Source organism: Alligator mississippiensis, chromosome 8 (genome assembly GCF_030867095.1).
Source record: "Alligator mississippiensis isolate rAllMis1 chromosome 8, rAllMis1, whole genome shotgun sequence".
Taxonomy (NCBI): Eukaryota; Metazoa; Chordata; order Crocodylia; family Alligatoridae; genus Alligator; species Alligator mississippiensis.
Genome location: NC_081831.1, coordinates 23,261,900 through 23,283,074, shown reverse-complemented (window position 1 = coordinate 23,283,074; position 21,175 = coordinate 23,261,900). Strand labels below are relative to the sequence as shown.

Sequence of the window (21,175 nt, the reverse complement as noted above, 5' to 3'; positions counted from 1 at the left end):
AGCGGAAGCTCCCTAGGGCAGGTGGTTCCCTTGGGAGATGCCGCCCACCGTGTCTGCCACTCCTTTGAGCTGGGTGCCTGAGAAACCCCCTCTCTCTGCTTCCTCTAAGGCCCATGGTTGCAAACCGCTCCATGCACTTTCACCCTCTAACGCCCTCATGCTGAAGACTCATGAGCTGCAAACCCATCCCCTAGCACAGAGGTGGCCAACCAGCCACAAGTTGGCATGGGCTGCCTTTGTGCATGGCATGCAGCAGATGAGGGAGGGGACAGGCAGCGCAGTGGCAGGTACGGCAAGGAGCAGAAAGCAGAGCAGAAATCAGGCAGGGGGCAGAAAGCAGAGCAACCAAATGGGGCAGGGAGCCCAGGGCAAAGAGCTGATCAGGCAGAAGAAAGAGATCAGAGCAGGGAGGGCATGGGGCTAATTTATAGCACACCTGCCAAAATAATTGCCCTCCCCAGCTGCTCTAGCACCTGTACTTGCAAGCAGGGAAAACCCTCCAGCTGGCTGTGATCAGACTGGCCACATGCCTTAGCCCAGGCAGCACCTCCTGTTGGTCTGATGAGAAATCAGAGCCCTTTTTATCTGGAGGGATCACGCCTGACTGGGCTGCCTGGTGTGTTCACAGCTGTCTTTACCATATGAAAGGGATCTGGGGAAACCCCCAGAGCATGGACACTGCCTGGTCTGGGCTCATCTTCGACCTGAAACCCATTCATCTTGCCACCAGCTTCTTGGCTCAGTAGTATTGTGTGAAAACCTAGGCCAGGCCCAGAGGTTTGTGCCATCAGTCTCCATGTACTAGATAGAATTGCGTTCTTCCCTGAGGTGTCAGTGTTCCTTGCACTCCTAAATCCATTCATTCTCACACCCACCTGCAAGGTGGGGAAGCATTCATGGCACTGTTTCATTGGCTACGAACAGATGCCGCATTTATCCCTGGAGAAGTCATGGAGAAATTGGGCTGGAAGGCACCTCTGGAGGTCACATCTAGTCCAACCCCCTCCTGGAGGCAGAATCATCCCCAACCAAACCATCCCATACGAAGTTGTGCCTGGATTTATCCCAGAATAAAAAACTCCCAGGATTGGCATGTACACACATCACCTTTCCCATGGGAGTTTAGCATGGGGCTGAGTGCTTTTCTACTATGGATTCAATGCTGCAATCCTGGGAAGTACTTTGCAGTATCCCAGGATAAATCATTACTGCCTTTTTTCTGGGAAACTATTCAGATTTATCTTGGGACAATGGACATGGATGTTTGTGTGACTCCAGTGAGTCCCGGGACAGTGTGGTTTATCTCAGGATAAGCGTGATGTCTGTTTGTAGCCGCAGAAGGAGTACTGAAGCCCTGAAAGACCAGGAACCAGCTCTCACCATCCCAGTGTCAGGGAGGTGAAAGTGCTGTCCTGTCCCACCAGCAGCAGCTGAGGCAAAAAAGCAGCAAGGGGGTAGGGAACCCCAGATCCAGACAGAGCTCTGCTTGCTGCTGGGCCCATGAGGGTGCCGCCGTGCCCCCCCCCCGAGACTGGCGAGTCCCTGGTTCTGACCAGCTCACGCATCATCAATTCAGAACCATCTTCAGAACTCAGCTCATTCCAGGCCTGGAATAGAAGCTAATCATCTTCCCAGGACAGTGTCTTCTGCTGTAGGCTGGAATCATTCTTCTAGGATGGCATCTGTCCTGTGGGTTGGAATCATTCTCCCAGGACAGCATCTCTCCTGTGGGCTGGGTGGGAGTGAGAAGGACCAGGAGCTGAGATCAGTTTCTGCCTCTCGGGCATTTCCACACCTTTACTGGTGATTGGTTTAAATCCTGGCTACCTAGGCTCACTGAGGACTCAGAAGTAGCTAGTTGACCCCAAGATCTACCAAGTAGCAAGGCATGGTAAGACCTGAACAGCTGCCTTCATTTCCACAGTTGGCTCAGATTGGGATCTGCTTACTGTTTCAGAGCTGAAAACCCTTCATCCCTCTCAGAGAAATCCTTCCCCCAGTGCGTTACGGGGACTCAGGCCAGGGCTGGAATAGGAGATAGGGTGGGTGACAGCCTCTATAGGTCTAATTGTGCCTCTGTGAACCCTGCTGGGTCCTGAAGTGCAGAGAAGACTCCCTGACTAGCCCGGATGATCTGCCCAGCATGTGTCTGTAGAGTGTTAACATGGACTCAGTTGTACTGGGCTCAGGAGCTGCCTGCCTTGCCTTCCAGCTGGGGATGCTCCAGCTTGGCTGTGCTCACAGAGCAACAGAAAGTCAAACTGGAGATGGAGCTGGGGATCAGGTGTGGGCAATGGAGCCCTGACCAGAGTCATTGCCGGTCATGGCCTTTGGGCTTGGAGGCTAGGGCAGAGCTGGAGGTGTTCCATTCAGGACACCTGTTGGCAAATCTGGAGGGCACTGGCTGTTCAGGGCCTCAGTTCTCCAGCTTGTTCCATGCAGCTTCTTGGTACTGCAGGCACTCGGTGCTTTTGTGAGGATCCCTTGTTCTCCGTTCCTCCAGCACAGCTCCCACAACACAGGCTCCCAGTCTAACCCCTTGTCCTCTCTCTGGCTCATAGCAAGTGTAGCCTCATGGGTTTACATGCTCAGAGGAACTGGCCTGCCTCTGGGGAAACCCTCAGAGCCCTGCAGCCTCAGCTGTCTCCAGCATCTATCCTGGGCAGTGCCAGGCACCTCTAGCTTAGGACATGGCCCAGAGCTCTGGCTTGCAGCCTGAAAGCTAGACCTCAAGCAGAGTGGAAACAAAAGACGTTGTAATCCCAGGGCCCCATATGCTGCTACCTTAAAGTGTGAAAGACACTTCAGAACAACAGAAGGCTACTTACCAGCCTGCCTTGAGGTGGCTGGGCAGAGGCCCCCATCACAAAGGGACTTATTTGGTGGACACAAGAGACAATTCCTTGCTTGTCTTATGGCCCGGGCTGGTGCCAGATGGGGCAGGGGGGCAGGAAGGAGCACTTTGCAGGCAGCACAGGAGGTTGGATTTTTCCCCCATCACCTTCATCTTGCTATTCATGGCAGATTGGTGGTAGGGAGGGTTGTGGGAAGGAGTATCAGCTGTCATGTCATCCGGGTGGCACTCAGGGGCATCACAGGAGAGCTGCCTGAGGCAGAGACACCCCCACACCCTGTCAGGAGGGTGGCGGGTCATTTTTAGCCACCCCAGTACAAGCATGGGGAACATAAGGAGTCTGACTGAGAGCTGTGGAGGTGCATGAGAAGTTCCCCCATGAAGCAGCCAAATAACAGCTTCTACCATGTACCCGCAAGTGAACCTCTACCCAAACCTTCTGTACGCCCAGCCCACTCTGGGGAACTAAAGACATCAGAGCCAGGAGAGATCAGCTAGGTTCCCACGTGCTGAAGTCCACATCTGATCCCTTGCTGGGGGCAGAGCCCTTGGCTCTCTCAGGTTCTCTTCTTTCTCCTCCCTGCTCCACCAGCAACATCCAGTGAGACCCCCATGATCCAGCATCATGCTCAAAAGGAGCCACGCAGTCCCAGCCCCAGGCAGTTGGTGGGTTGTGATGGCTCCTGCCTGGTTGGGGGTGTTTATTCCAAACCAAGCTTGCCAGAGCCTTGGGGAGAATGGGCAGGGATTAGTCAGCCAACGTCCCAGGCTAGAAGAGCCTCCACTCTCACATAAGCTCCATTCTCAAGAGGTGGGAAGTGAGGAGAGGCATCTCCTGGTGCTGCCACTTCATGCACTACAGCAGTCTTTGTGCTGCACCATGAATAGTGAGTCCCTGACTCGGGGAGGGGGCCAGTTGCTAGGCCCATGGGGCTTGGAGGATCTTGCCCTGGCATTTGGAAGACACTTGCATTGATTGCTCTGTTCCATGAGAATCAGAGGCTAGGAGCTGGCTGGTGGGGAGGAGCACTGGATAGAAATAGTCCTGTGCAGGGACAGGAAGGACTCGGGAGATCTCTCTGTGGCATCGGGATGGATTAGAGTTAATGGGGGGGTGGGAAGGGGAGGGGGAGGAAGGTGACTGGGGACTCCTGGGTTCCCTCTTTGCCACTCAGAGCCCTCTGTCAGCTTGTTCTGTTGGGGTTTCCTGCCTTGGTTCTGAGGTTGTTCCCCAGCCAAGGGACTGGATCCTATTCCCAGTGTTGGAGGTAGCAGGGTTTTAGATTCTGACCCCTCCCCCACCCTGAGGCAGGTACACCCCTCAGTGCCTTCTTACCTGAGCTCTCCTATGGGTTGAAATGGCTGCCCACAGGCTGCCAGTCTAAACCCCACTCTACTCTCTCCGGCCCCCAGAAGGCGCCATGCGAGCCAGTGATACCGTCTCCGAGGCCAGCCCGGGCTCCACCACTGCGCAGTCTGGCGTGCCCACCCAGGTGGTCCAGCAGGTGCAGGCCACACAGCAGGTATGGATGGCACAGGCAGTGGTGGGAGTCAGGACAAGATCTGGCTCATGCATCTGTCTCCTGCAGCCAGTCTTGCAGGAGCATGAAATCACAGTGTTTTGATGGTCCAGAGGCTGTGGCTGAGGCTGGCATCAGGACTCCTGGGTTCTGTGGGTGGGGGGGAGGGGGGGTCCTGGCCTCAAGTCACAGGAAGGGGCCAAAAAAAATGTCCCTGGGTTCTACTTCCAGGAGGAAGTGGGACCTAGCAGCTAGAGCAGGGGAGCCTCAAGTCAGGACTCCTGGCTTCTATCACCAGTGCCAAGGGTGAGAGTGGGGTCCAGAAGCCAGGACTCTAGACTTTAGTCCCATGTGGCATGAGCCCTTTCCTTGACCCCTGAATGCAAAGTACTTTATTCAACAGAGGCTCCTGGTTCAGGCCAGCGTGCAGGCGAAGCCAGCAGCTGTGTCCCCACTGCAGCTCACTGGAGTGCAAGTACCCCAGCAGGTAAGTCCCAGCTTCATCACTGCTCGTACCCTCCTGTGTGCCCCTTGCACCCCCATAGCTCTGAATCCCACCCCAACTCTCAGCATCGCCTGTTACACATCACTGTTAGCAGTGTTTCAGCTGGAACTTGCCTTCCCCCCTGTCCACTGTGAGCAGGGAGCAGCTGCCCCGACATCCCAGAGTCCCTTCTCCCAGGGCAAATCAGCAGCAGCATGATGGGAACCAGGTCCCTCACCTTGCTCAGCCTGCCTGGGACACTGCCATCCCCCACAACATGCTCTCACCTCCCTCCATGGCTTCAAGTTGGAGGCTGGGAGTTAGATGTGGCCTGGATCAGTAAAGCATTGCCTGCTGAGACTGGTGCCTGGTAGTGGCAGTGAAAGTTAGGGCAGAGCTGGAGGCCTTCCAGGACCTAGCATCAATACCCAGCCCCAGCTGGCTGCAGTGGGGACAGGATGAAGCTGAGCTGTTGTCTAGGGGAGAGCCCATACCCACTATCCCCAGCCCCTGCACGTCAGATCTGGAGAGGGCACCAGGCTTTGGGTGCCTTGCGGGCCCCATCCAAAGCAGGGGATGTCTTTACGCCTACTTGGGTACTGGATCATTGATTCAGACTTGGTTAGAGAGATCTGCTCAGCCCTGGGGAGAGGACAAAAACGGTGGGGATGGAGGAGACTGGGGTTATCTGGCCTTGAGTAGAACAGGGAGTCTTGGAGAGGAATGAGGATCTTGGGGTTGAAGCCTGGGAACAATGATATTTAGGCCTGTCATTTCCTGTCGTTTGGGCCCAGGAGACCTGGGTTGCATTCCCAGTCCCCTCCGCAGACTGTCTCCTGGTGGACAGTGAGTAGGATGGGAAAGCAGGACTCCTGGGTTTTATTCCCAGTACTGAGTGAGGAGTGGAGCCTGGGGAAACTGAGTCAGAGATCCAGAGGGACAGGCAGAGCATGTGGTCAGGGACAGGCAGAGCTGGGTTGAAAATCCAGGAAGACCATATTAAGGCCATATCTAGATAGTGGGCAGAGCCAGGGGCTTGGACTCAGGACTCCTGGATTCAATTTCCAGCTCGGGGTGGGGAGTGGAGCCTGGTGGGCAAAGCCAGGGGTTGGAATTCAGGACTCCTGGGTCCTCCTTCTGCCTCAACATAGGACTCCTAGCAAATCCTTATACTTTAGTCTCCCAGCTTGCACTAGGGGGAATCTATTCTGCTCCTTGTGGCCTAATGGTACTCTCTCTTGGGAGGTGTTACATGGGCCCAGCATCATGCCAGGGACAGATGTGCCCATCCCCATCCACGTGCATGGAGAGGCGACTTCATGTCTTCTCAGCCATGAGTTCCTGTCATTTGGGCCCAGAGATCATGCTCAGCACAAGACCTCTTAGCCCCCAGCTTTTCCTTCCATGCTAAAAACCCTGCTAGGCACAATGTTGCCCCCACCTTGACCTCATGAACAAAGGAAGCAACGCCGGGCTGGGGAACTGCAGAGGATGAGCTAGACAGCCATAGGAGGAAGTGAGACTCCAGGGTTCTAGCCCCCACTCTCTTTGGCAACTTCCTTCCCCTGCTGGAGAAATGAAAGAGCCTAAAGTACTTTGCAGCTGATGCCCAGTGGAGTTGAATTATGGCTGGCTCTGGGGGGGATAGCAAACAGCAAGGAGGGGGAGCTCTAGCCAGAGACACCAGCATAAAAGCTGTCTCAGAAACAGCCTTGTGGTAGCTCTATCACAGCACCTCCTGGTAAAAGGTCTTGTCTAAATGCTTCTAAGGGATAAAGACGGATCCCACTGGGATTTTTTAACTTGGCCTCTGGACTACAAAGCCACCCTCTTTCCTGATCCCAAGGAGACAGGCTTGGGCAATGCCCCTGCAACAGGCTGGCTGGTTCATTTACCCAAGCTCACCCAGCTTCTGGGCAGTGGGGGTCGATGGGAAACTTTGTTTGGAGTGGCTGGAATCTCAGGGATCTAATTGAGTCACAGCTGAATGATGGATGCAAATCCTAACAGCAACAGGCAGCAGCAGAGGAAGCTGTGAGTAACACATGACATTTTCTCTCATGTCTGGAGAGAAATGAGCTGAGGAGGGCAGCTCACGTCTGTCCTACACAGTCCACACAGGCTTCCTACCTGCCTTTGAGGTAGGCCCGTGGGATCTTGGAGACCTCTCGGTGCTATCCACAGTGACAGATGGAACAGATGGAAAATCAGGGTGCTGCAGGAGAACCTCTCTAGTAGGATGGTGTCAGGGGGTGGGGAAGTGGGGGGCACTTCCTAGAGAGCTGCTTGAGCAGCTGGAGCTGAAGGAAAGTCGCACAAAGAGCTTCTGATCAGTTGCCTCCAGCAGGAAGTGTATGCCCTGATGATGCTACAGCAATACCTGGCACAGCAATGAAGGGCACCCACACACGCCCATAGAGATGGCTCTATCTGGCCTTGCTAGGGATCATCTTCTAGCTCAAGGGTGTCAAACATATGGCTTTTAGGGAACCACCATCTGGCCCCCGGTGCTGCCTGTAAGTCTGATCAGACCCACACAGAGTATGGCATGCACCCGTGGGCCAGTCTGCAGGCTCGATCAAGACCAGGGTTTTCCTCTCCCTCCCCAGCATACCTCATCCAGCAGCTGCTTCAGCTGGTCTGGGACCCAGCCCATCCAAACTGCACCACATGCGGTGCCGGCTGTAGGGCACATAGAATCATAGAAGTAGGGTCGGAAGGGACCTTGTAGATCTTCAGGTCCGACCCCCTGCCTGGGCAGGAACATGTTGCACGTGGCACCACAGTAGCTCTGAGATCCATGCCGTGTGTGTCCTAAATGGGCTGGAGCAGCTGTTGGCTCATGTATGCTGCGGGAGGAAAGCTGTGGGCTTGATCCAGCCCCACCCATGCCACTTATCTGGTCCAAGTTTAACACCCATGCTCTAGTTATTGTGACCATGACCACAAGCACCTTGGAGTGGCTCATGCATAGGAGAAAAAGACTCTAGAGATGGAAAAGCCCCTTTCCTCCTCTCCAGCTGAAGCAGGGTTGGCCCCTTTTGGACAATCAGCTGCAGCTTCATCCAGCCTGGTTTCAACCCCCCGAGAGACAAAGCTGCCTCTTCCTGGGGAGACTCTTCTGTTTCCCTGAAGACTCTCTGCCTCAATTCTTTCCTTGTGCCTGTTTCCATCTCTGCTTAACAGCAGTGTGTACTGGCCATTGGCTGTCCTAGAAAACAGTCGCTGATTCTTCATGGAATCCTAGAGAAGTGGGACTGGAAGGGACTTCCAGAGGTCACATCAAGCCCAGCCGCCTACCTTAGGCAGGATCAGCCCTGTCCAAACCATCCCAGACAAATCTATCATCTAAACTCTTTATAAAACTACTGTGAACCCTGACACAACACCATACATCACACCTGGCCCTGCCACAGAGAAAGCACAGGGACTGCAGCCGCCAATGTCCTGCTGCTGTAAAAGGTTGTTAATCTACACTCAATAGATCCCAGGAAGAGGCTGTGCCCCTGCTACGGAGGAAAGCAAACCTCCCCCTCAGTCCATACCAGTTTGAGCAGGGGGTGGAATTCCTTCCTCACTCCCAGTGGGGCATCAGTCTGAGCCTGAGCAGAGGGGCACGACTCTCTAGCCAGGACCCTCCGGAGTTGAGTCCCAGCAAGAGCATTGGCACAGCCCAGTTGCCATCCCCAGCTTAGATTGCAGCCAACATCCAATGCCAGTGAGGGAGGTTTAAAACCCCCTGACACATGTAGCAGAAAGATGGGGAGAGGGCATCCAACAAAGCCCAGAAGCTTGGGACATCCCCACAGTGGAACACAGTCATCACTACACCTAGATCATCCCTGCCCTTGGCTATCCATCCTCTCCTTGAAATCCTGTGGCAATGGAGAGTCCGCACCTTGGTTGTAGCTGCATTTAGGAAGGGATGCAGTGGGGAGAAGGAGCCAACCTCGTGACTGCAAAAGAGGACATGACAGCATCTCTCCCAGCGTGTGCTGGAGCTATTGACTCAGAAGGCCTGGCTGGGAAGACCCACAGAGCAGAGAAAGCATACTGGGAGCATAGGTGTTTACATTCCCGGAGTTCTGAAAGACATGTAGCCCATTAGAGGCTGGATGCCAGGACCCATGGAGACATGGAGGGGCTCCGGGAGGCGGTATGGGGCAGCCAGGCCACAGGGATTTCAATCAAGCAGCATCGTGTGTTTGGTGGCAGATGAGGTGGGAGGGAGGAGAGGCAGGTACTGTAGAGTCCTGGCGCTCCAAGTGCAACTGGCTGTGGGCATACTTCCTAGAGGCCCAGGCTTTCAGTGGCCAACATCTCTCTGTGCCACGGTGCTTAACCCAGGGGCTTCTCTTATGTCATCCCTCTGCAGCGGCTGGTGGTGCAGACCACGACGCAGGCCAGCAAAGGAGGACAGGTCTCGCTGGCTGTGCACGGGGTACAGCAGCAAGTCCACTCTCCCCCCGAGGTGGGTGGCATGAGAAACTGTGCCATGTGGCTGTGCTACGGCTCTCCTGGGTAGGGCAACAATCCCACACTGGGCAGCTTCACTCAGGTCTGGGATTCACACTCCACCCCAGACCTGGCCCAGCCTTCAAGGCAAGTTGGGGCTGGGCCCCAGAGGTATTTGCTTGCTGTCATGGCATCTGTGCCTGAGGGGTTCCTTCCCTGGTCTGGAGGCATCTTTGCATGTTCATCAGCACGCATACGGTGCAGGCATTGTTCTGAGCCTCCTCCAGGCTGGGCGGCAGGGTGGAATGACCCATCTCTGGGTATGTAGGCAGGAAGCATCCAGCACTGCTTTCTGGCTCTGGGAATGAGCTGCTGTTGGGGTCAGCAGGACTCTCAAGTCATGCAGAGAAGACTCTGCCACCTCTGGGCGTGTCCTGAGGCTCGTTGGCCCTAGCAGTACTTTTTCAGTTCTCTGCATGAGTTGATATAGACTGAGATTTTTCTGGAGCATTCCTTGGGCGTGTGGTCCAGCACCACCCCCTGCCCCTCCACACTCCTCTGGTGCCCCACCAATGGCACAATCAGGGCTTCCAGTCCATGTCCTCCCAAGGCCTTCCAGACAGCCAGGGGGCTGTAGGGGAAGTCCCTTTTGTATCTCCTCCCCTCCACCCAGGAAAGAGAACCCTCCTTCTGTGCTGCCTTGTGAATCACCCTGGGAGTTTGCCAGAGGGCTCACCAGAGATCAGAGCTGGGCTGCCCCACCTGGTGATGCCGGCATGGTGGGGAGGGCAGAGGACACCTCTCCTTCCTGAGCAAGGTCCCCAGTGCAGCTTGTATGCTCTCTGTTCATCTCATCACCCTGTAAATGGGCCTCGGCTGGTGTTCCTTGGCTGGGGTGGGGGGTGGGAGTCAGGAACCAGCCCTATCTGAAGTGCCTTTAACCTGCTTCCCCCTTGTCTTTCCAGCGCTCTCCTGTGCAGAGCAACAGCTCAGCCAGCAAACCAGGACAGGTCCAGCAGCTCCAGGTCCATGGAGTCCAGCAAGTGCCTGTCTCCCAAGAGGTGCTGTCCCCACCTGCCGCCCCTGAGCTGGTAACACCGGGCCTGTGCTGGGCAGGGAGGGGGGGAGACATGGGTCACCACCTGGAGCCAGGAAAGCTCCCCAGGCCCCCGGAGCGTGAATGCAGCCAGCAGGACAGAGTGGGAAGGTGGGGTCTGAGGTTATGCTCCCCTGAACCCCCCTCCTCCCCCGCTGTACTCTCCCCCACCAGCAGCATTTCAACAGGGCTGTGGTATCCTTCCCCACTGTCTCCTGGCACTTGCAGCTCCAGCCTCACTCTTCTTTGCTACCTAGGCACATGGTTGCCAGGGAAGGATTGACAGCTCTTGAGGTTGCCACAGGAGCAGCTGTTGCCCAGGCAACACAAGGGCCGTGACACACACACACATCCTGCCACTCTCTGTCCTTCCCCTCCTCTCCCCTTCCTGGCTGTCAGTCAGGCAGCCAATCGTTTGTCCTCCAGGCAGTTGCTGTGGAGATCTGCTTAAAAAAAGGCGGTAGATTGTAAAATGGAGTAAAGGAAGTGCTGCCTCCCCTCCCCCGTGAAACACACACATATGCACATGCACCCACACGGACCTTGACTTCAGGTCAGCATCACCCACAGGGGCTAGGACCTGGCTGTGATCATTGTGGCAATTCAGCCCTCAGCATGAACCTGTTGTGTACCAATTAAGGACCAGGGCAGCCCTGCCGAGGTGGGGTCCTGCCCCTGGCAGGGTTTCTCATGTTGCTTTCCCAGTGCCCAGCTGGACCCTGTACTGGCTGCAGCTGTGTCATAGAAATCATAGGGATGTCAGGCTGGAAGGGACATCCAAAGGTCACATCAAGTCCAATCCCCAGCCTGAGGCAGGATCAGCCAACCTCCAAGCAGCACGACACAGTCACCCCTGACACAACACCAGACATCACACCTGGCCATGCCACAGGGAAAGCTGGGGAACCACAGTGGTCAATGTCCTGCTGCTGTAAAAGATGGTTAATAGACACTCAAAAGAGTTCACAGGTAGAGGCTGTGCCCCTGCTACAGAGGAAGGCAACCCTCCCTAATCCATACTAATCTGACCGGGGGAAAAATTCTTTCCTGACCCCAAATCTGGCATCAATCTGAGCCTGAGCACAGGGGCAAGACCATCTAGCTAGGACCCTCTGGGGTTGAGACCAAGCAGGAGCATTGGCACAGCCCAGTCACCATCCACAGCCTGGGCTGCAGCCAATACCCATTGCTTCTGAGGAAGGTTTAAAACCCCCCTGACACATGTAGCACCATGTTGTGGTGGAGTGGAATTTCCTCCTAACCTCATGTGGCAAACAGTACAGCCCAGAAGCCTGGGGAATCCCCATAGCAGAACACAGGCATCACTACACCAGATCATCCCCAGCCAGTGTCTGTCCAGTCTCTCCTTGAGCCCCTTTGGTGAAGAGTCCTTAGCTTCCCTGGACACCTATCCCCCTGCCTCCCTGATCTAACAGTGAAGAAGTTTCTCCCTAACTGTTTTGACATCAGGGCCACCCAGGGGCCATCAGGTGGCATTTATAAAGTGACAATGACCTTTCTGGGCCTCTGTGCATTCAGCCTGGCCCTCAACAGGTCCCAGAATTAGCAGCCTCACCCAGCTCGCAGCCACCCCAGTTCTTGCCCCGGAGCTGGGATCCCCCTCACCCAAGGCTCTCAACAGGCCCCTGACAGCTGTTCTGTCTCTTCTCCACAGAGATCAGTTGTCCAGAGCACACCGCAGACACCCAAGTCGGGGGCTGTGCAGCAGCTGACAGTGCAGAGTCTCCAGCAAGTCCATGTCACCCAAGAGGTGAGGCTCTTCAGCCAGGCCGGGGGCTGCCAAGATCACATCAGGCCCAGCTGTGATCTGGGAGGGACCCCGGCATCTTCTAGCAACCAGCTCTATGTGGGCTGGGACAGGCCCGTGCCCACCCCCACCTGCCACCCCCATCTCCCAGGTGTCTGTAGAACCCAGCCCAGAGGGGTTTGTGTGATGCCATCAACCCCTTGCCTGTCAAGATCCAGTTAGTGTCTCCATGTGGAGCCAGCACCACAGAAGTGCATTATTTGGTAGCCAAAGTCCAGGGCTGGAAGCTGGTGGCCTCCTCCTCTGTCCCTAGCAAGCCTCTAGGGCTAGCAGCCCCCTAGCCATTCCAGCAGCCTCTCTCCACCCTACCCGGCAACCAGTAAGGTGGATGTCAGTCAGAGGAAGGCAGCAGGACTCCTGGGTTCTGGGGCAGTCACTCTCCTTCCCCCGTGGGCACCAGGCACCGGCACTGACCCCCACAGTGTTTCTGTTTGTCATCTAGAGCTCAGACAGTGAGTTTCCCAGGCCAGCTAGACAGAGCCAGCCTCCGCCGCAGCCTTCGTCGCAGACAGCACAGCCTTCTCTCTCCTTAGCGTGTAGTAGTGGGACGCACCAGCTGGCCAGCTGCTGCCTGGCCAGTCAGGGGCGCAGGCTCCAGTACCTCCACTCACTGGAGGCCGCCTCCTCAGAGCAGTGGCTGGAGTTGGCCCACGGGCTGTCACCACGCCTGCTCCTCTCGCAGCCGAAGCTGGTGATGGAGCCACTGCCTTTCCTCTCCTCGCACCATGCCAGCCCCGAGCAGAGAGTCAAGATTCAGAGAGTCCCCCAGGTGCTAGTGTTTGGCACGGCGGCAACCGCACTCAAAGTAGGTCCCCCTAGCAGCCCCTGCCCTCCCCACCCTGTCTCTGCTGGAGCCCATTGGCGCCATCCTGGGTCCCACCCCAGCCCTTTCAGACAGACTCCTTCCATCATCTTTGTCGTCACCTGCCTTCACGCCTTGCCCCAGCCCCCCAGCATTAACCTGGAAGCCCTGAAAGCACATGCCACTTCACCATCTGCCACAGACCAGGACCGGGGCACCAGGACCCCGCTCTCACTCCAGCTGGACCACAGGAGACTGTCACCGTGTTCATTCCCAGTTGAGAAATAACACTGATGTGGCTGATTTCCCCTTTAAAGTGCATGGGAGAGTGACGGCCCTGTCATTCACCCCACTCATTAAAGACCCCCAGCTCAGTCCTCGGCCTGGTCAAGCAGATCCCAGAGAGGGGTTATATTAGGTTTCTGTGAAACCCTTGTTGTTTCATTCGGAAGCAGTGGTCCCCTTCTCAGGTACTCCCAGGGAGAGGTACCTGGAGAGGGGTATACATACGCTGCTCCAGTCTGGGAGGTGTCACAGCATTGCCAGGTATTACAGGTAGCAAGATTGATGCGTTGGCATCAGATTGATGTAGGAAAAACACAGCTGTGTGGGGTTGCCAGCAGCTGCCCCAGACTCTGCCAGAGGATAGAGGGCTGTAGCTCAGGGCAAGATCATGCCTCACAGTTCCCTGAGACAGGAGCTTTAGAGCCTCCATGGCTGCAGGAACCCATGCTCCTTAGAGAGAGAAATTCCCGCACTGTCTGGGGCCTTGGAGGCTGGACTCCCAGGGTTTCTTCCTTGCTCCATCATTGATTTGGGTCACTTGTAAATGGAGATGGCTTCTGCCCTGCTTCCCCCAGGGTGGGAGTGACACTGTCCCATTTCAGAATAGGGCTTGAAGGTGATCTGAGACCCTGTGATGAATGGGGAGGGGTGGGAATGGCTGGGGAGGCAGCAGGACTGGTGGGCAGTGCCCTGGGCTAGGAATCAGGCATCTGGGCACCCATGAGCATGCTTCTGCCCCACTGCGCCCACCTGCCCATCCCACCACTGGTGAACCCCTCTCTTCTCCCCTCCCGGCTCAGGTGCAGCAGCTGCAGCAGGTGCCTGTCCAGCACGTCTACCCCAACCAGGTGCAGTATGTGGAAGGGGGTGATGCCAGCTACACAGCCAGCACTATGTGAGTGGACCCCGGTTCCTGCATCTTCTGCAGCCTCCTGTGATGCCCCTGGTGATGGCATCTCTGCCAAGGCCTTGTGTTGGTCTTTGGGAGAGGGTTGTTACTAGGGGCTTCACCGGGGCATGGGCAAGCCCGAGACTTGGTTGACAGCCACAGCTAATCTCCCACCCACCCAGATCCTTTGGAATTCAGCATCTCTTTTGCCCCCCTGGCCAGGCCTGGGGAAAACCCCTCTGCCTTTGAGGGGGTGTTCCTAGCCTCCCTGCTACCCCCTTACTTGGCTCCATCAGACCAATATGCTCTGTGTCCTGAACGCCCCTTCCCGGCTGCCTGCCCCTACATGGGTGCCCAAGAGCCTCAGCAGAGCAGTGCTTATAGCTCCCCAAGCGTTACCCCATTGCTGCCCACCCCACTCCTGTGCATGCCCCCTTCCCTACCCCAGGCTCATTCCCCATCTCAGGAACAGAAAGGTCCTATGGGAATTGGTGACTCACCCTCAGACAGGAGAAACGGCCTCACATCTAGCCACTGCTGTTTGTTAGGAACTGTCATTTTCACCCATACATGATGGGAGATTGTGCCTGTCTGGGGACCCCCAGCCCTGCCCACAGCTGCCACAGGCCTCTGCAAGGGTCAGGTGCCTTCCTATCTGCACTTACTGGAGACACGATCCTCCCTCGTTCCCTGCTGCCACCCACTGTGCTGTTACACCCAGAAGTGGCCACATCATAGCAGGAGGCTGATGGCTACTCTGACCATAAACTGCTTCCCTCTGCATGGGGCCTGGCCTAGCTGATCCTCCGTCTCGTTCCAGACGCTCCAGCACCTACCCATACACCGAAACTCCCCTATACACCCAGAACACGGGAGCCAACTACTATGAATCGCAGGCCACGCCAGCCCAGGCCGCCACGCCAGCCACCTCCCAGAATGTGGCCAGCAGTGGCTCTGTCCCCATGTATGTCTCTGGTGGGCAGATCATTGCCAACCCCAGCGGAGGAGGCGGCGGTGGAGGGGGCGGCGGCGGGACAGGGACCTACGTCATCCAGGGAGGATACATGCTTGGGAGCTCCAGCCAGTCCTACTCCCACACCACACGTGCCTCTCCAGCCACCGTAAGTCACCCCCTCTTTGTCCTCGCTGGCAACGTACTCCTCAGCCCTCCTGTGAGTTCTTTTCATTCTCACTTTGTCCCCTAGCCTCTTCCCATATGAGTCTCCCTCCTGGATCGCAGCCAACCCAAACAGTACCCAGTATTTCCAGGGGGGCTTCCTAGTGCCTCATGCAGCGGTATGAACCTTTCTTAGTCTCTGTTAGAACTGTTTGTGTGACACACACTAGGATCATGGGGAAAGCTGGGCTGGAAGGGACCTCACCAGCTTACCTTGTCCAGACCCTTGCTCAAGCCAGGATCAGGCCAGAATAAATCATCCCAACCATTCTTTGCTTTTGGACATTTCCAAGGATGGAAACTCCACCACATCTCTGGGCAGCATGTTCCAATGGTCAACCCCCCTCATGAGTCAGGATGCTCCTGCTCATCTCCAGCCTCAGTTTCCCCTGATGCAGCTTGAGGCCATTGCTCTTAGTCCTGCCCCCTGCAGCCACAGAGAAAAGCACATCTCCATCCTCTCTGTCACCGCCCTGCAGAGGTTTGAAGATCCTTGTCAAATCCCCCCTCAGTCTTCTCTTCTCCGGACTCAATCACTCAGGCTTTTCTAGCCTGTCTTTATCAGTCCTGCCTCCCAGGCCCCTAATCATTTTTGTTGCTCTACATTGGACTCTTCCCAACCTGTCCACCTCCTTCATGAAGTTTGTGGCCTAGAACTGGACCCAGAGCTCCAGGGGAGGCCTCACCAGGACTAAGAGCCAGAGAATCACTGTCCCGAATTTTCAAGGGACGCTTCTGTTCATACAGTCCAGGAGGCTGTTGTCTTTGCAATGAGAGCACACTGCTGGCTGTTATTCAGCTCATGGTCTACTGTCATCCCAAGTCCTTCTCTGCAGTGCTGCATTTTGCCGGTCACACTTGTCTTTCTCCAGGTGGCTTAGTCGTCCCGAGACCAGTGGACCTCAGTCTGGTCATGGGTATGTAGCACTGGGTCCATCACTAAGGGAACCACTTGTTTCTTAATGCAGCTAATATGTGTCTTGCATCTACAGAGATGTAGCTCTGTGTCGGTGCCTACCCAAGGCATATGTCTTCCTCCAGGCAGGTCCTATGCCCTTGGATGTTTCCAGCTGGCATCAATAAGGAGCCAACTGGCCCCTCTAGCATGGCAGGCATGAGACCAGCCAGCCCTTGCCCATGGGGACCCCAGCAGGCACAAGCCTCAGCCCTCCCCTTCCTCTCTGCCCCTTTCTTCTCACTAAGGTGCAGTGGTTGCTGGATAACTATGAGACAGCTGAGGGAGTGAGCCTGCCACGAAGCACCCTCTACTGCCACTACCTCCTGCATTGCCAGGAGCAGAAGCTGGAGCCAGTCAATGCCGCCTCCTTCGGCAAGCTGATCCGGTCGGTGTTCATGGGCCTGCGCACGCGCCGCCTGGGCACCAGGTAAGAGCCCACACTGGTGTGGGACAGGGCTGCCCTAGAGCTCCTCTGTGCCCTCTTCACACCGAGACCCAACTGGGGAAAAGCTAAGCACAAACAAAGGCCTCAAACGGACATTTGTTTCCTCCTGGGAGAGTCACTGCTGTATCAGGAGAAGCCATGAGTGTGCAGACATTTAGGCTTCTTCTCCCAGACTAAAGATGGTGGCTCCAGGAAAAAATAACCTGGGGAGAACCAGGGTTATATAACTCCCAGGAGAGTTTCTTCTGGGAGAGTGAATGTCTGTATATGCTATCAGAGCAGCCAGGGTTGTGGGGGAAGAGATCAGGGTAAATTCCAAGGCTTTATTGTGACCACCCCCCAGCCTGTACTGGGGTCTTACCCTTCCCATCTCCTCACAGAGGGAACTCCAAGTACCACTACTATGGCCTCCGCATCAAAGCCAACTCACCGCTGCTGCGCCTGATGGAGGATCAGCAGCACTTGGCCATGCGCCAACAGCCTTTCTCCCAGAAGCAGAGGTAGGAGCTGCCAGCCAGGTCCTGGGGACCGACACACCCCTGGATGCTGCGTCTCACCCCTCTGCAAATCTCTAACCGTGGCCCCATGTCTGCCTTTGACTGATGGGTCCTGTGCTCGCAGGCTCAAGCCCATTCAGAAGATGGAGGGGATGACCAATGGTGTGGCTGTGGGACAGCAGCAGGCCTCGGGACTCTCCGACATCAGTGCCCAGGTCCAGCAGTATCAGCAGTTCTTGGGTAAGACCCACAGGAGCCAAACTGGGGAGGCTGGTGGGGTGGGGGAGCAATCTGGCAGCTCTAACACCATTCCTCCTTTCTCCTCCTGCCCTGCAGATGCCTCCCGAACCCTGGCTGACTTCTCCGACATTGACTTGCAAGGGAAGCCCCTGCCAGAGGGTGTGGGGGCTGAGGATATCAAGGCTTTCCAGTTGCTCTACCGGGAGCATTGTGAGGTACAAGCTCCCAGTGGTGCCTGCCCCAGACAGACCTGTCAGCCCAGCCCTGTGTGCTGGGGCTGCCGTGGTGCCTCCCAGGAATGGTGAGGTGCAGGGTCTCCCATCTCCTGTCTCCACGGTCCAGCAGGGCCAATATGGGAACAACAACTCCTAGGTCCATTTCCCATGGGCCCCCAGGTCCATGTCCCTCGGTCCTTCAGGGCCTTCATTCTCAATACAAATCAGCTTAGTGGAAAGAAACTCCCTCAAAACCAGAAGCAAAACCAACCAAGGTTGGAGGTGTCATAGGGATCCTAGAGATGTGGGTCTGGCAGGGACCTCCAGAGGTCACCTCAAATCCAGCCTCCTGCCTGAGTTAGGATCAGCCCTGTCCAAACCATCCCAGACAAATCCATAATCTAAACTCCTTGTAAAACTGCCGTCATCCCTGACAGCACTAGACATCACATCCAACCCTGCCCCAGGGAAAGCAGGGGGACTGGGGCAGCCAGCGTTCTGCTGTTGTAAAAGGTTGTTAATATACGGTTGAGAGATCCCAGGCCTGCTACAGAAGAAGCCAAATCCCTTCCTGAGCCCTAATCTGGCATCTGTCTGAGCCTGAGTAGATGTGCAGGACCCTTTAGTCAGGACCCTCTGAGTTTAGTCTCAGCAGGAGCATTGGCACAAGGGGAAATGCCCACTGCATCCTATCCATTTTGCAACCCCCCCTGCTCCCCAGCCAGGCATAGAACCCCAATGTCCCGCTGCTAAGCCCTGCCAGGGATTCACCTCCTCAGGAGAACTGAGCCAGCCCCCTGTAGGGAGCTGGGTGGAGAGAGACGTGGGTCAGCAGTGGGAGTTTTGGGAATCCTCTCCAAACTGTGCCAGCCCTTTCTGCCCCTCCCAGCATGGCAGATGGCACTGATACATGGCCGGACCCCATAAAGGCAGGCAGGATTGCCTGGCCCCCCTCCTCTCTCCTCTTCAGGGGACAGCGGGTGGATGCAGGGTCCCCCAAGGCCATCAGCCCACCAATGCTGAAGCCCCCATGCCCCTTCTTACCAGGCCATTGTGGACGTGATGATCAACCTGCAGTTCACCTTGGTGGAGACCCTATGGAAAACCTTCTGGAGGTACAACCTGAACCAGCCCAGTGAAGCCACCCCCATTGCCGTGTGAGTGCGCCCACCTTCCCGGCACTAGGGGGTGAGGAGGGGGGCAGTCTTTGTCCTTTTTTGGGTCAGGTATCAAAGGTTTAATGAGGGGAGAGTCAGTTCCCTCCCTGAGTCCCCAGCTGTCATGCTCCAGCTGACTTGCCCTGGGCGGGTGGCTGCATTTCTGGCAGTAGTCATCATAGAGCATTTCACAGATGTCCAGGGGGACCATTCACCCCAATGTAGAGGGGGAAAACTGAGGCACAGGCAGGGGAAGTAGCTTTTGCAAGGCCCCCCTGCAGCTGGGCATAGAAACCTGTGGCCCAGCCCCAGGGTTGCATCTCCCTAGCTTCTAGACCACAACTCAAACCAAGAGACCTGAGTGTTGGGGGATAGTGCCGGACTCTGATTGGCCTGTGTGTTCCCCACCGCCTGCCCCCAGGCACGACGAGGCCGAGAAGCGTCTCCCCAAGAGCTGCCTGGTGATCCTGTCCAAGTATGAGCCTGTGCTCAAGTGGACGAAGGACTGCGACAATATGCTGTACCAGGGCCTGGTGGAGATCCTCATCCCAGACGTCCTCCGGCCCATTCCCAGTGAGTGCCAGTGCCCCTGCCCTGTCCTACCCTTGGCATGTCCTGGGAGCCCCCAACCCTGTGCCTCCATCCCTGATTGCCGCCTCCGTACATGTATAACATGCACCTGTCCATTCACCCCTGGCTGCTGCTTCCTGGCAGTCAAGGTCGTGAAGCTGGGATCATCAGAGGGGGGAATTGAGGCACTAGGCTGGGACAGGACATGCCCAAGGGACCTCTGAATAGCTGAGTCCTGTCCCCATTTCCCCCAGTCCCACAACACAGCTGCTGCCTCCCTCCCTGGGGATGCTCCAGGCACCTGATACTTCCAGTGCTAAGAAGGGAAAGCCTTGGGGTCTAGCTGGTGGGTGCTGGGGCGGGTTCCCTTGGTACCACCCCGGACACTTTGTATCCTTCCCATGATGCCAAGCGGCCACCACGGGCACCATGGGGTTGGGAGGGGGCCTTACTCAATGCCACCTCTGTCCCAGGTGCCTTGACGCAAGCAATCCGAAATTTCGCCAAGAGTTTGGAGAGCTGGTTAACCAACGCCATGATGAACATCCCTGAGGAGATGGTCCGTGTGAAGGTGAGGGGTGGGGCTGGGGTGGAGATATCTGCCCTCCAACTTGTGGCTGTGACCTGTGCCCTCTGACCTGGGCAGCACCGGGGCCATGGGACCTGCAGGCAGCCCCTGGGCTCTGGGCCACTTCATCCTTTGCCTGGGTCCTGGTGTCCTGGCCCCTTCAGCAGCTGCCAGGCTGCGTTGCTGAGAGTCACTGGTCCTGACCTGTCTGTTTACCCCCAGGTGGCAGCAGCAAGTGCCTTTGCCCAGACTCTGCGGCGATACACATCCTTGAACCACCTAGCCCAGGCTGCCCGGGCCGTGCTACAGAACACAGCCCAGATCAACCAGATGCTGAGCGACCTCAACCGCGTGGACTTTGCCAATGTCCAGGTAACTGGCCCCAAGGGCACCCCAGAGCTCCTTATTCCACCCCCTCTCCCCTGGCTCCAGTCAACGGGAGGTGGGTGGAGCTTCCCCCGCCCCCACCAGTCAGAGCCTTATGCTCCCTTGCCCCCATGCCTAAATTTTCCCATCTGTAAAGTGTGGATATTCATCAACAATTTCAGCCCCAGTTTACTTCTGTGAGCTTCAACTGTCCATGACTGATCCAGGAAATCCTAAGGGCAGAGGCTGGTGCCAGGCCCATGCTCTCCCCTCTCCATGCCTCAGTTTCCCCATCTGTAAAATGGGGCTGTGCCTTGACAGTTTCAGCCCAGTTTCCTTCTGTGAGCTCCGACTGTTCGTGACTGGCACAGGACCCTGGACAGGAGACAGCAGCACTACTCCCCACCCCCAACCCCCATCCTTCCTCCCCACACTGGGCAGGGCAGCCACAAGCCCCTCAGCCTGGTCACCCCCAGCCTCCTGATTGTGCCCCTCACCTCACTGGTAGGAGCAGGCCTCATGGGTGTGCCGCTGTGAAGACCGCGTGGTCCAGCGCCTGGAGCAGGACTTCAAGATGACCCTGCAGCAGCAGAACTCACTGGAGCAGTGGGCCGTGTGGCTGGACGGCGTTGTCACCCAAGTCCTCAAGCCCTATCAGGGCAGCCACAGCTTCCCCAAAGCCGCCAAGCTCTTCCTCCTCAAGTGGTCCTTTTACAGGTATGTGTCCACCTCTTTCCCTCCTCCCCTGCCCCATGCCTGGCAGAAGTGG

The 21,175-nt window shown here is 56.4% G+C and overlaps 1 protein-coding gene across 5 annotated transcripts in view; it reads left to right on the top strand.

Moving 5' to 3' along the window:
- The window catches only part of RFX1 (regulatory factor X1), a 31,511-nt gene that overhangs the window by 6,424 nt on the left and 3,912 nt on the right, over positions 1 to 21,175 (top strand). The window contains exons 3-19 of one of the 5 annotated variants that reach the window (XM_059732305.1): positions 4,268 to 4,377; positions 4,778 to 4,861; positions 9,234 to 9,329; positions 10,279 to 10,374; positions 12,085 to 12,180; positions 12,680 to 13,042; positions 14,125 to 14,219; positions 15,034 to 15,334; positions 16,594 to 16,775; positions 17,174 to 17,293; positions 17,415 to 17,530; positions 17,627 to 17,745; positions 18,793 to 18,902; positions 19,324 to 19,475; positions 19,946 to 20,043; positions 20,263 to 20,412; positions 20,915 to 21,123. In XM_059732305.1, coding sequence (XP_059588288.1) covers positions 4,268 to 4,377; positions 4,778 to 4,861; positions 9,234 to 9,329; positions 10,279 to 10,374; positions 12,085 to 12,180; positions 12,680 to 13,042; positions 14,125 to 14,219; positions 15,034 to 15,334; positions 16,594 to 16,775; positions 17,174 to 17,293; positions 17,415 to 17,530; positions 17,627 to 17,745; positions 18,793 to 18,902; positions 19,324 to 19,475; positions 19,946 to 20,043; positions 20,263 to 20,412; positions 20,915 to 21,123 — 2,497 coding nt within the window. Of the gene's footprint in view, positions 1 to 4,267; positions 4,378 to 4,777; positions 4,862 to 9,233; positions 9,330 to 10,278; positions 10,405 to 12,084; positions 12,181 to 12,679; positions 13,043 to 14,124; positions 14,220 to 15,033; positions 15,335 to 16,593; positions 16,776 to 17,173; positions 17,294 to 17,414; positions 17,531 to 17,626; positions 17,746 to 18,792; positions 18,903 to 19,323; positions 19,476 to 19,945; positions 20,044 to 20,262; positions 20,413 to 20,914; positions 21,124 to 21,175 lie in introns of all 5 variants that reach the window. The other 4 variants (XM_059732306.1, XM_019499418.2, XM_059732308.1 and 1 more) reach the window with 4 other exon arrangements.